General features: G+C 55.0%; 1 protein-coding gene across 1 annotated transcript in view; it reads left to right on the top strand.

Annotated features, from left to right (window-relative positions):
* The first annotated feature begins 103 nt into the window (after nt 1-103).
* ABCC3 (ATP-binding cassette, sub-family C (CFTR/MRP), member 3) overlaps nt 104-12696 on the top strand; it is a 33528-nt gene continuing 20935 nt past the window's right edge. Inside the window, exons 1-13 of the mRNA XM_011999245.1 lie at nt 104-532; nt 764-825; nt 1566-1697; nt 3260-3451; nt 6011-6188; nt 6281-6442; nt 7499-7591; nt 9891-10094; nt 10200-10346; nt 10767-10854; nt 11195-11261; nt 11482-11608; nt 11694-11870. Coding sequence (XP_011854635.1) covers nt 374-532; nt 764-825; nt 1566-1697; nt 3260-3451; nt 6011-6188; nt 6281-6442; nt 7499-7591; nt 9891-10094; nt 10200-10346; nt 10767-10854; nt 11195-11261; nt 11482-11608; nt 11694-11870 — 1788 coding nt within the window. The 5' untranslated portion in view covers nt 104-373. The remainder of the gene's footprint in view (nt 533-763; nt 826-1565; nt 1698-3259; nt 3452-6010; nt 6189-6280; nt 6443-7498; nt 7592-9890; nt 10095-10199; nt 10347-10766; nt 10855-11194; nt 11262-11481; nt 11609-11693; nt 11871-12696) is intronic.

The following is a 12696-nucleotide window of genomic DNA, read 5'->3' as shown; positions in this document are numbered from 1 at the left end:
GGGAAGCAGGCAAGGAGAGTAGCTAAGAACATAGGCCCTGAACAACCCAATTGCTCCCCGTGTGGACTCGGGCGGGTCGCTGAAACCTTTGGAGCCTCATTTCCTTAATTGCAGAAAGGGCATCATGGGCTGTCCTGTCTGTAGGCTGGTGTCCCAGTTAGACAAGGTCATGTAGGTAAGGTGCTGGCACCACACCTGGCACAGGTGACACACCTGGTCCTCGCTGAACCAGAGCCCCCTTGTGATCCTTCCCCATCTCTCAGAGTCCTCTGAGTGGGGACCTGGAGGCCCCCAGGTACTGCCTTCTGCCCCAGAGGAGCCTGATGCCCCAAGGGACTCTGCAGGGCAGGGGCTGCAGGCCCAGGCTTTTCCAATGCTTCTGACGCCGCTCCACTCTCCCACCCAGGGCGAGATCTCAGACCCCTTCCGCTTCACCACTTTCTACATCCACTTTGCCCTGGTACTGTGTGCCCTCATCTTGGCCTGCTTCAGGGAGAAACCTCCATTTTTCTCCGCAAAGAATGTCGACCCTGTGAGTTTGCCATGGAGGGTGCGGGGGCTCCACAGCTCAGTCTTCAGCCCAGCTCTGACCAGCAGCCCCAAACCCCTCTAGCTCCTTTCAAAGTGGGAGAGAGGTCATCTCCACAATCTGTAAACTGGGGCTTGGAGCGGGAAGGAACAAGGGTCCCCTCCATTTCCCTACTCTGCTTTGAGAGGGTGGTGGGCACTCCTGATTCCCCCATCCTATTCTCTCGCCTTCTAGAACCCCTACCCCGAGACCAGCGCTGGCTTTCTCTCCCGCCTGTTTTTCTGGTGGTTCACAAAGTGAGTTGGCTCTTGCACCAGCCCGGGCCAGAGGGAGGGGAGGGATGGCAGGTGAGATGGAGGAAGGGGAGCAGGCCAGCAGTTTAGGGACCTGGCTGGCCACCTACCCCACCCCCTACTGCAGTGGGCACGGGTCAGATGAGGGTGGGGAAGTGGTCTGGGAGGGCAGCCGAATGCAGAGGCCTGGCCTGGCCCAGCGCCACCCCCAGGCTACAGGCCAGCTCTGCATCTGGCAGGCTGCGGGGACAGGCCCAGGAGGCTAGAAGAAGACTATCATTAGTTCTGAGCTCTTCTGTTTGTGATAAACTTGCAGCCTGCCATCTCCTTGTCTGCCCCTCAGAGCGGCTTGAGCAGGATAATTGTGTCTGTGACCTGGGTGACTGCTCATTAACCCCACAGCACTGAGGAAGCACCCGAGGCTGGGGCCGAATCTCCCAGGCCTTGTCCTCATCCAGGGCCCCAGCCAGAGTGGATTCCATCACCAGGGCCTGCGGTGGAGAAGAGATGGGGCACCTGGGGAGGAGGAGGAGAAGGGGGTAGTGGTAGGAACTTAGGAGGGACAGCCAGTGACCTCCAGCCTGTTCGCTGAGGAAATGAAGGAGACACCTTTCATGGTCACAGTGCCCGAGGGAGACCCTCCTTTCTGGAGACCCTGGGGTCCTGGAGACACTGGCCCTTGGCTCCAGGCTGCTAAACCCTGACCCTCTGCGGGGCTGCCTACGGGCTTCACCTCTCCGCAGGATGGCCATCTATGGCTACCGGCATCCCCTGGAGGAGAAGGACCTCTGGTCCCTGAAGGAGGAGGACAGATCCCAGATGGTGGTGCAGCAGCTGCTGGAGGCATGGAGGAAGCAGGAAAAGCAGACGGCACAGTGAGGCCCTCCCCCTGCCCGCAGCCCCACCACCCAGCCCCTTCGCTTACCCCAGGTCTCCTGCAGATGACGCTGGTAGACCTGGGAGGGTGGCATTCCTGGGGTGGGGAGCAGAGCAGGACCAGGTGATTTCTTGACAGCCTCAGGACCATTCTATGGGAAGCTTAGGCCTGGAAGGGGCTAGTTCTCCCAGCTCTGGTAGGGGCAGGAGAATGGCTGGCAGTTTGGAGCACCTACTCCATCCCAGGTCCCATCCTAAGCATATAAATGAACTCACTTAATTTTTCAACAGCCCTAAAGGGTAGGTTCTAGTGTCCCTGTGTTACAGATGGGGCAATGGGGCCAGGCGTGATGGCCCACACCTGTAATCCCAACACTTTGGGATGCCAAGGCAGGAGGATTGCTTGAGTCCAGGAGTTCAAGATGAGCCTGGGCAATATAGTGAGACCTTGTCTCTACAAAAAGTAAACAAAATGAGCCGGGCATGGTGGCGTGCACCTGTAGTCCCAGCGACTTGAGAGGCTGAGGTGGGAGGATCATTTGAGCCCGAGAGGTCAAGGCTGCAGTGAGCTGAGATTGTGCCACTGTACTCCAGTCTGGGCAATAGAGTGAGACCTTATCTCAACAACAACAGCAACAGATGGAGACACCGAAGCACAGAAATGTAACAGAGGACCTCCCAGGGTCCCCAGGTTGGTGGTGACAGAGCTGGAATCCACATGGAGCTGGTTGGCCCCAGAGGTCCTCCTCATATCACTGCACTACCTTGACTGACTGAAAGGGCTGATTCCAGGGTCAGGAGCCAGCATACCCCTGCTGAATTCTGCCTCCTCCTGTCTGGAGGCAGGGGCTGAATGAGATGATCTTCCCCTGAGGGGTCTTCCCACTGGCAGCCTCCTATCAAGGACCACAAACCTATCTCTGGCCAACTGCCTCGTCAAGAGAGCTGGGGTTCAGCATCATCCCTCCCCACCCAATTCTGACCGCAGGATTGAACCCTCCCTTCTCCCATCCACAATCCAGGCCTAGGAGTTCAATGTTTGCTCAGCCTGGAGCTTCTGGTTGTCACCAGCTGTTGGAGGAAACTGGGCCTGGGCGTGGTTAGCAGTATCCTGGTTTTCATAGCTTGGAGCCTCCAGGAAGTCCTATGGGCCCCCAGTCTGCCTGCTGCACCCCCTCTCAGTCCCTCCATGCCACTCCACCCACTTCCTGTTCAGCTGCCCGGTGGCTGTGCCACCAGCCATCCTCTATCTTATCTCCCCTTCCCTCTTGGCATTCTCCCTGGAGCCAGCACTGGGGAGGCAGGGAGAGGGCCAGACGCAGGAGGATAGCTGGGTTTTAGAGCCCTTGTGGTAGCAGTCTGGCCACCCCTTCAGATGCCCTCTGGCAGCTGAGGACAGAGTCACTTGTGCAATTCTTATGCTGTCTATCCCCCTCCCAGCTCTGAGAGCCAAGAAAACAGCTCCCTCCTCCTCCTCATCCTAGCCAACCCAGCCTAGCCCTTGGCTTCCTGGAGCCCCTGTCCCCATTCCTAACCCACTGCTTCTTCCTCCCCGGACCAGACACGAGGCTGCAGCAGCACCTGGGAAAAACGCCTCCAGCGAGGACGAGGTGCTGCTGGGTGCCCGGCCCAGGCCCCGGAAGCCCTCTTTCCTGCGGGCCCTGCTGGTCACCTTCGGCTCCAGCTTCCTCATCAGCGCCTGCTTCAAGCTGATCCAGGACCTGCTGTCCTTCATTAATCCGCAGCTGCTCAGGTCTGTCCACCCTCCGGCTCACTACAGCCCCACCCTGGGCAGCAGGGCTGGCTGGCTGGCCCAGAGGAAGGAACAACGTACAGTGAAAAGAACCCCAGACCAGGAACCAGGGAGGCTAGCTCCACTTTCCATATGACCCTTGGCAAGAGGCATTGCCTGACTTGTTTCCTCACTCACATTCAACTTAGAATTGCTGTGCATATCCTATGTGCCAGGCACCCTGGTGCGTACGTTAACAAGCATTGGGTCTTTAAACCTTCCCAACAATCCTATGCAGAATTGCCCCATTCCCATGTCACAAATGAGAAAGCAGGAACTCAGAGAGGTGAACTGACTTGGCCAAGGGCACACAGCAAAGAAGGAATTGGGTCTGAGTCTAGGACTCTGAGCTCCGACTGCGGTGCTCTGTCCTCACCATTAGGCTTTAACATCTGTCTCGGGAGTGGCTTGGACTAGAATGAGCTCTCAAATGAGAAGGTGGGAAGGAGAGCTGCAGGGAGCTGAGTCCCCACCTCCTTGCCCCTCCATGCATGCATTAATTTGTTCGGCAAACACTTCTTGAACCTTCAGGGTACCAGAATGGTGCTTGATGCTAGGGATCTGAGGTCAGTAAGACAGGGTCCTGAGGTCTTATGGGAGAAACCAGCGTGTAAATCAATTAGAATTTAGTGGGGGGTGGAAGTGTTCTCAGGTGTCTGGAAAACTCCCGGAGGGGCAAAGAAGCCAGCCTGGGATGGAGCAGGGAGCGCCCACTGGCTCGGGAGATCAAAAAAATTTGGAGAGACAAGTAGTTGAAGAAATAGGAGAAAGTTCAGCCTCAGCTTAGTCACAAAGCCCTGAAACAGCATGACTCAGGTGTTTCTGAGTGGCAGAGGAAATGGCAACGAGAGGGAGGGGCAGGAAAACAGAGAGAGGGAGAGCTAAGGATATCCTTGAAAGATCTGAGCCAGGGAGGGGCATCTGGCTTCAAGGATCTCCTGCCAGGAGTGTGGGGGATGTAGGGCAGGGTGGCTGGATGGAAGCGGGCCAACCCGGTCAGATGGAGTCCAGGCCAGGAATGAGACAAGCATTCAGGAGCTATTCGGGAGATGGGCGTGTGTGCCAGAGAGACAGAGGAGTGCCAGGCAACCTGGGTGCTGGCCGGGGTAACTGGAGGATGATGGATCTTCTGCTGAGATGATGGGCTCAGTGAGAGGAGAAAGCTGGGCGTGGGGCAAGGTGGTGGATGGAGTCTGGTCATGTTGCGCCAGCTAGCTGGAAGTCAGACTCTTGAGTCCAAGAGTTTGAGACCAGCCTGAGCGACATAGCAAGACCCTGTCTTTACAAAAAACAAAAAGTTAAAATATTAGCCAGGCCTGGTGGCAAACGCCTAGAGTCAGTCCTAGCTACTCAAGAGGCTGAGGTGGGAAGACTGCTTGAGCCTGAGAGGCTGAGGCTGCCATGAGCTGTGATGGCGCCACTGCACTCAAGTCTAGGTGACAGAGAGAGACCCTGTCTCAAAAAAAAAAAAAAAAAGAAAGAGAGAGAGAGAAAGAGAGACAGCAGTCACTGGGCACTGGTCTGGGGCCACTGGGGCCCACTCTACTCCAATATGACCTCCTCACCAAATGAGGCCACCTTCACAGATACCAAGGGTTGGGAGCTGAACATATCTTTTTGGAAGACACAACTCAAGCTATCACAGAAGGGGAGGCCTGGCTATGATTATGGCTGGAGGGCTCCATGGGGTCGACAGGAGAGCGTCCCAACGATGAAGAGACTCGGTCATGTCAATAGGTGAAGGTGTAGAGCTTCCAGCAGAGGTGGCCAGGATGAAGCTCAGTGGCAGAGGGGGCAACAGCACAGCAAGTTCCTAAGGAGGCAGAGGAAGGCCAGGGCTCGAGGGCAGGGACATCCTCCGACAGCCTGAGCATCAGAAAAAGGAGGACAAGCCACTGGAGGGCAGTTCGTGGGTGGCAAGGAGTTTGTGGGTGGCAGGGAGTCCTCAGTGGGTGGCTAAGCAAGAAGGCAGGTAGTTGCTGAGAGGGGTGGGAGGCTGGGACAGGCCTGAAGGGAAGAGAAGAGAGGTGAAGAAGGCCCCAAGATCGGGGGCAGATTAGGGACCCAGAGAAGGTCCCTAGGCAGTGCTGGGGGCCACTGAGGTTGGAAAGGTGGATTTGTGCGGTGAGAGTATTTGTGGTCATATGGCAGAATCTAGAGCCCCCAGCAGCCTAGGAGAAGGAGCAGGGAAGTCCAATCAATGGAAACGTGGCATTTCTTCCCGCCATATGTCAGGAGGTAAGAAGGCAGGCAGGTGAGGCTGGTGGTGAGAGCGTGATAGACAGGGTGTGCAGCAGAGTCCGTGGTGGATAGAGAAGGAGGCGAAGGCAGAGTGGAGCTAGGACGTCATGGTCTTGAGGCAGTACTGGGTTGGCCCTCCCTGGCCCAAGGGGTTGGAGGGGGTGGAGGTTTCAGAGGCCGGGGGTGCAGTGGAGACTGTGGGTAAGAGCAAAGGGCAGCAGAGGAGGGAGCAGCCATGGGGGGAGCACTGCTCACCTCACCCCTCTCTCCTCCCCACAGCGTCCTGATCAGGTTTATCTCCAACCCCACGGCCCCCTCCTGGTGGGGCTTCCTGGTGGCTGGGCTGATGTTCCTGTGTTCCATGATGCAGTCGCTGATATTACAACAGTATTACCAGTGCATCTTCGTGACTGGGCTGAAGTTTCGTACTGGGATCATAGGTGTCATCTATAGGAAGGTCAGCTGGAGCAAGACCCAGGGGAGAGGCTGGTCCTGGGCAGCTTGCAAGAGGCTCGCAGCCAAGTCCACCCATCTACTGTCTACCTGCAGGCTCTGCTTATCACCAATTCAGTCAAACGTGCATCCACCGTGGGGGAAATTGTCAACCTCATGTCAGTGGATGCCCAGCGCTTCATGGACCTTGCCCCCTTCCTCAACCTGCTGTGGTCAGCACCCCTGCAGATCATCCTGGCGATCTACTTCCTCTGGCAGGTAACTCTCCAACCCTGACCTCTGCCCACTTCCTCTGACCTTGCTGCCGAAGTGGCAAGAGAAGATTATTCTGGAACTGGGCGCATGGCACATGCTTGTAGGCCCAGTTACTCAGACGGCTGAGGCAGGAGGATCACTTGAGCCCAAGAGTTCTGGCTGCAGTGCGCCACGATTGTGCCTGTGAATAGCCACCGCACTCCAGCCTGGGCAACATAGCAAGACCTTGCATCTAAAAAGAAAGAAAACAAACAAACAAACAAGCAAAAAACAAAAAAAGAAAGAAAGAGGGTTACTCTGGGTTAGCAGAGGGGATATAGAATTGACACAAGAGCTGGCCAGACATGGTGGCTCATGCCTGTAATCCCAGCATTTTGGGAGGCCAAGACAGGTGGATCACAAGGTCAGGAGTTTAAGACCAGCCTGGCCAGGATGGTGAAACCCCGTCTCTACTAAAAATACAAAAATTAGCCAGATGCGGTGGTGGGTGCCTGTAGTCACAGCTACTCAGGAGGCTGAGGCAGGAGAATCGCTTGAACCCGGGAGGCAGAGGTTGCAGTGAGCTGAGATCATGCCACTGCACTCTAGCCTGGGTGACAGAGCAAGACTCTGTCCCAAAAAAAAAAAAAAAAAAAAAGAATTGACACAAGAGCTTCCCTAGGCATTGGTGGGGATGGAAGAATAGGACTTCGAGGATGCTGATGTCTGCAACGGAATCTTCCCAACATCTGTTACTATCCTTCCCGCAGAAGCCAGGGAGGAAAGAAAGACTTGGAGGGAGGTGGGTGTGACTCTGGCTGTCATCGTCTATATTTGCCTTCTATGTGTCTGGACACCCTTCTATGTCTACTGTCTATCTCTGTCGTCGTTCTCTAATGGCTGGCTGCTTCTACAAATGTTGTGGTCATTCTGAATTTCTGTTTGGCCAACCGCCATCTTTTGCTTCCTGCCCATCTACACATTTCAAGTCAACAGGCCTCTGTTTGTCTGTTGGGTTCTCTCTGTAGACTTTGGTAATCTGTCCCTATGTGTCTCATCTATCCACCGGTGTCTCCTCAGAACCTAGGTCCCTCTGTCCTGGCTGGAGTTGCTCTCATGGTCTTACTGATTCCACTCAACGGAGCTGTGGCTGTGAAGATGCGTGCCTTCCAGGTAGGTGCTGTCCGGGGTGCATGCTCCTGCCTGGGGCACCTGGCTGGCCTGGGGCACCTTCCCTGGGGGAAGGTGTCCACTAACCTTAGGGCCTCCCAGCTACCTTGCTTCCTGAGTATGGATGGCTACTAGCTACTTGCAGAAACCATAGCTTGCTCTTCCCTCACAACCCTCAGAGGATTTTACTGACATTCTCATTTTGTAGCAGAAGAACCAACGCTTAGAGAAATAATGGCAGTCCAGAATCAGGCAGGGCTGGGACTTGAACCTGAATATCCTGGTCTAATGATGAGTTTTCCCACTGCACTGTGCTAATCATGAATAGCCAGTCACTCAGTCTACTATTTGCAAACATTTATTAAAGTATATTTTGTCTTTTTTTTGAGACAGAGTCTCTCTTGGTCACCCAGGCTGGAATGCAGTGGCATGATCCCAGTTCACTGCAACCTCTGCCTCCCGGGTTCAAGGATCCTCCCGCCTCAGCCTCCCTAGTAGCTGGGACTACAGGCACATGCCACCCGGCAATTTTTTGTTTTTTTAGTAGAGATGGGGTTTCACCATGTTGGCCAGGCTGGTCTCAAACTCCTGACCTCAGGTGATCCGTTAATCTTAACCTCCCAAAGTGCTGGGATTACAGGTATGAGCCATCCTACCTGGCCTATTGAAGTCTAGTAGCTTCCCACTGCCCATAGGAAAAATGACAAACTCCCTAAGAATACCCAGCAGGCTTCTACTTACCTTGCAAGTCCTCACCCCCTGGGGAATGGCCACGTTCCAGCCAGTCTGGCCTTCTTTCTTTTCTCCACAGCACCAAGCTCAGGGTACCTCTAGGGGCCACCACGTATACTGTCCCCTCTGCCTGGAATGCTTGTCATCCCCCTCCTTGCCTGCCTAACTCCTTTCCTTCCCTTACCTTTCGTCATTAAAGTCACTTCCTCGGCTGGGCACAGTGACTCATGCCTGTAATCCCAGAGCTTTGGGGGGCCGAGGCAGGTGGATCACCTGAGGTTGGGAGATTGAGACCAGCCAGACCAACATGGAGAAATCCTGTTTCTACTAAAAATACAAAATTAGCCGGGTGTGGTGGCACATGCCTGTAATCCCAGCTACTCTGGAGTCTGAGGCAGGAGAATCCCTTGAACCCGGGAGGCGGAGGTTGCAGTGAGCCTAGATCGTGCCATTGCACTCCAGCCTGGGCAACGAGAGCGAACCTCCATCTCAAAAAAAAAAAAAAAAGTAACTTCCTCCAGAGGCCCACCCTGACTGCCCAGTCTCAGTCTAAGGTAGTTTTCCTGCCACCACCTCATTACTTTCTTACAGGATGCTGTGATTTCCCATCAGAACACACATAATGATTAATAATTAAGCATTTATTCAGACCATTGCTTATTGTATGCCTCCCCCATCAGACCATCAGCTGTATGATGGCAGGGGCCTTGTCTGAATTCACTGTGACAAATTCCACATGTAGCCCATGGCCTGGCACATAGTAGGCACTCCATAAATGGGGGTTGAATGAATACATTAATCTGGTGTGCCACACCTTGGGCTAAGGTCTCGGAGAACAAAGAGAAATAAACAGCCCATCCCCTCAGGAAGTTCACAGTCTGATTAGAGAAACATATGTAAAGGAATGGTTATGGAACAAAAGGAAAGTGCAATGTGCTTTAGAAACCCAGGGAAGGGGACCAGGTGTGGTGGCTCACACCTGTAATCCCAGCACTTGGGGAGGCCAAGGTGGGAGGATCACATGAGGCCAGAAGTTTGAAACCAGCATGGGCAATATAGTGAGACCTTGTCTCTACAAAAAAATTTAAAAATTAGCTGGGCATGGTGGTTCATGCCTGTAGTTCCAGCTACTCAGGAAGCTGAGACAGGAGGATCAAAGGAGCCCAGGAGTTTGAGGCTGCAGTGAGCTATGATAGTACCGCTGCAGTCCAGCCTGGGCAACACAGTGAGACGCCATCTCTAAAATAAACAGTAATAGCAATAAGAAGAAGAAAAAAAAGAAGAAGCAGGAGAAGAAACCCAGGGCAGGGGACAGAGGATGCTGCCTGGGGAGGCCAGTGCAGTGGCACTGAGGGTGGAGCTGGATCTCGTCAGGCAGAGGACACGGGGAGGCAGTGGCCATGCATTCCAGGCCAAGGCACAGCACAGGCCCAGCAAGGAGGTGTGAGAAGGCATAGTGGGCAGCGTGGAATGGCTGCAATGGATAAGATTGGACGGAAGGTAGGACCCTGTGGGCAGGAGGTCAGGGGAGGGAGCAGGTGTGCCACTGCCACTCTTTCTGCCCGCACAGGTAAAGCAAATGAAATTGAAGGACTCACGCATCAAGCTGATGAGTGAGATCCTGAATGGCATCAAGGTGCTGAAGCTGTACGCCTGGGAACCCAGCTTCCTGAAGCAGGTGGAGGGCATCAGGCAGGGTGAGCTCCAGCTGCTGCGCACGGCGGCCTACCTCCACGCCATATCCACCTTCACCTGGATGTGCACCCCCTTCCTGGTGAGGCTCGGCACTGGGCTGGGCCCCTGCCTCCAGGGTTCTAGGTGCCCAGGCATGGCCGGGGCTCACTGGACTCCACCCTGACACCACCCCCGTGCTGCTCAGGTGACCCTAATCACCCTCTGGGTGTACGTGTATGTGGACCCAAACAATGTGCTGGACGCCGAGAAGGCCTTCGTGTCTGTGTCCTTGTTTGATATCTTAAGACTTCCCCTCAACATGCTGCCCCAGTTAATCAGCAACCTGACTCAGGTAACCCTGGGGAGGGCTGGGGGCTCTTCTGGAGTTGGAACAGGTTGTTGGGGTCAGGGAAGGGTCATTTAGGGCAAGGGATAATCAGGGGGAGTTACTGAATTCAGGGAAGGTCGCTAGCATTATGAAGAGCTATTCAAGGTTGAATGAGGTCATTAAGGTCAGGGGTCAATTGGAGTCACAGGTGGTCAGGTCAGGTCTCTAGAAACCTGAGTTCTGTAGATAGCCTCCTGTTACCAGCCTGGACTTTCTCTTTGGGCAGTGGGAGCCGTGGAAGACTCAGTCGTGGGAGGGACGCCAGTGCTAGCGTCTGGGCCCTCAGGGGGTCCTACCTAGCCCAGGACGCCGGGGACAGGGTGCGGGTAGGGGTTGGGGGTTGCGAAATTTCAATCTCTAGGGCTGACTCACATCCTCCTGCAGGCCAGTGTGTCTCTGAAACGGATCCAGCGATTCCTGACTCAAGATGAACTGGACCCCCAGTGTGTGGAAAGAAAGACCATCTCCCCAGGTCTAGAGAGCCCCTGCCTGGGCTGCCTGCCTCAGTCCTAACCCCAGAAAAACCTCTGTTTCAAGCTTTTCCATTGTTCTCTCCTGACCCCTTTTCTTCTTCCTCTCTTCACATCTGCTTTGACTCTGTGACCTCCTTCTCCCTTTTCTGGGTTCTCTGCTCTCCTCTGCCCTTCCCCACAGGGCTCCCCACATCCCTTTCTTCCTCCCTTCTCCCAAGGATCCCTTCCCCATGGCCTAGGCTCATCCCCTGTCCTCCTTTCCCCTGCCCCCCAGCCTCCCTGCCGGCTACCCCATCCCTTGGGCTCCCTCCCTGATCCTGCCCACCTTGGTCCTCTCAGGCTATGCCATCACCATACACAGTGGCACCTTCACCTGGGCCCAGGACCTGCCCCCCACCCTGCACAGGTACCAGCTTCTCCCTCTACCTTCCCAGCTGCCCACAGTGGGCCGGAAGTCCAGATCAATAGCAGCACCCTGCAAAGCCTTTGACCAAGAATGCAGGAAGAGCTTCAGCTTGCCAGGGTGGTGTCTGGAAGGGAGGAGGGCTTGGTTCTCCAGGTGGAGGGTTGGAGACCAAAATCCTGATCCCTGCCTCTAACTGGACTCCTGGGGTCCTTGCCCCCAGCCTAGACATCCAGGTCCCGAAAGGGGCACTGGTGGCCGTGGTGGGGCCTGTGGGCTGTGGGAAGTCCTCCCTGGTGTCCGCCCTGCTGGGAGAGATGGAGAAGCTAGAAGGCAAAGTGCACATGAAGGTGAGAGAGGCAGGGGCTCCTGGGCAGGGTGTGGGGCTCAGCCAGGCCTTGGGCAAGCCCCGAGGTAAATTTCTCCTGTGGCCAGGGCTCTGTGGCCTACGTGCCCCAGCAGGCATGGATCCAGAACTGCACTCTTCAGGAAAACGTGCTTTTCGGCCAAGCCCTGAACCCCAAGCGCTACCAGCAGGCTCTGGAGGCCTGTGCCTTGCTAGCTGACCTGGAGATGCTGCCTGGTGGGGACCAGACAGAGATTGGAGAGAAGGTACGGAGTCTTCTTCTATCCCTAAGGGGCTAGTCCATAGAGCTGCCTGCCTCAACCTAGCCCAGGTCCATATATTCATCCCTTCGTTCACACACTGGTGTAACGTTATACCCAACTCTGTGCCAGGCACTGAGGAAACAGATCTATTAGCAAATCTGTTTAGTGAACAAGTAGGGGCTACTGAATATTCTAGGAGCCAGGCTGAAGGCCTGTGCAGGGTACAGAGAGGGCGCAGCAGGGAGCCTACATAAGGAAGAGCATCACTTTTTTTTTTTCCTTTCTGAGATAAGGCCTCACTCTGTTACCCAGATGGAGTGCTGTGGTGAGATCATGGCACGCTGCAGCTTGGAACTCCTGGGCTCCAGCGATCCTTTAGCCTCAGCCTCCCGAGTAGCTGGGACCACAGGCATATGCCACCATACCCAGCTAAATTTTAATTTTTTTTTTTTAGAGACAGCATCTTGCCATGTCGCCCAGGCTGGCCTTGAACTCCTGGGCTCAGGAGATCCTTCCACCTTGGCCTGCCAGAGTACTGGGATTACAGGCATAAGCTGCTGCACCTGGCTGAGCATCAGTTTTTTTTTCTAGACAGAGCCTTGCTCTGTCACCCAGGCTGGAGTGCAGTGGTGCAATCATGGCTCACCGCAAGCTCCACCTCCCGGGTTCAAGCAATTCTCATGTCTCAGCCACCCGAGTAGCTGGGATTATAGGTGTGCACCCCCACACTTGGCTAATTTTTGTATTTTTAGTAGAGACGGGGTTTTGCCATGAGGGCCGGTCTGGTCTTGAACTCCTGGCTTCAAGTGATTCCCCTGCCTCAGCCTCT

Source organism: Mandrillus leucophaeus, unplaced genomic scaffold (assembly GCF_000951045.1).
Source record: "Mandrillus leucophaeus isolate KB7577 unplaced genomic scaffold, Mleu.le_1.0 Scaffold59, whole genome shotgun sequence".
NCBI classification, from domain to species: domain Eukaryota; kingdom Metazoa; phylum Chordata; class Mammalia; order Primates; family Cercopithecidae; genus Mandrillus; species Mandrillus leucophaeus.
This window is presented reverse-complemented; position numbering and strand designations above follow the sequence as displayed.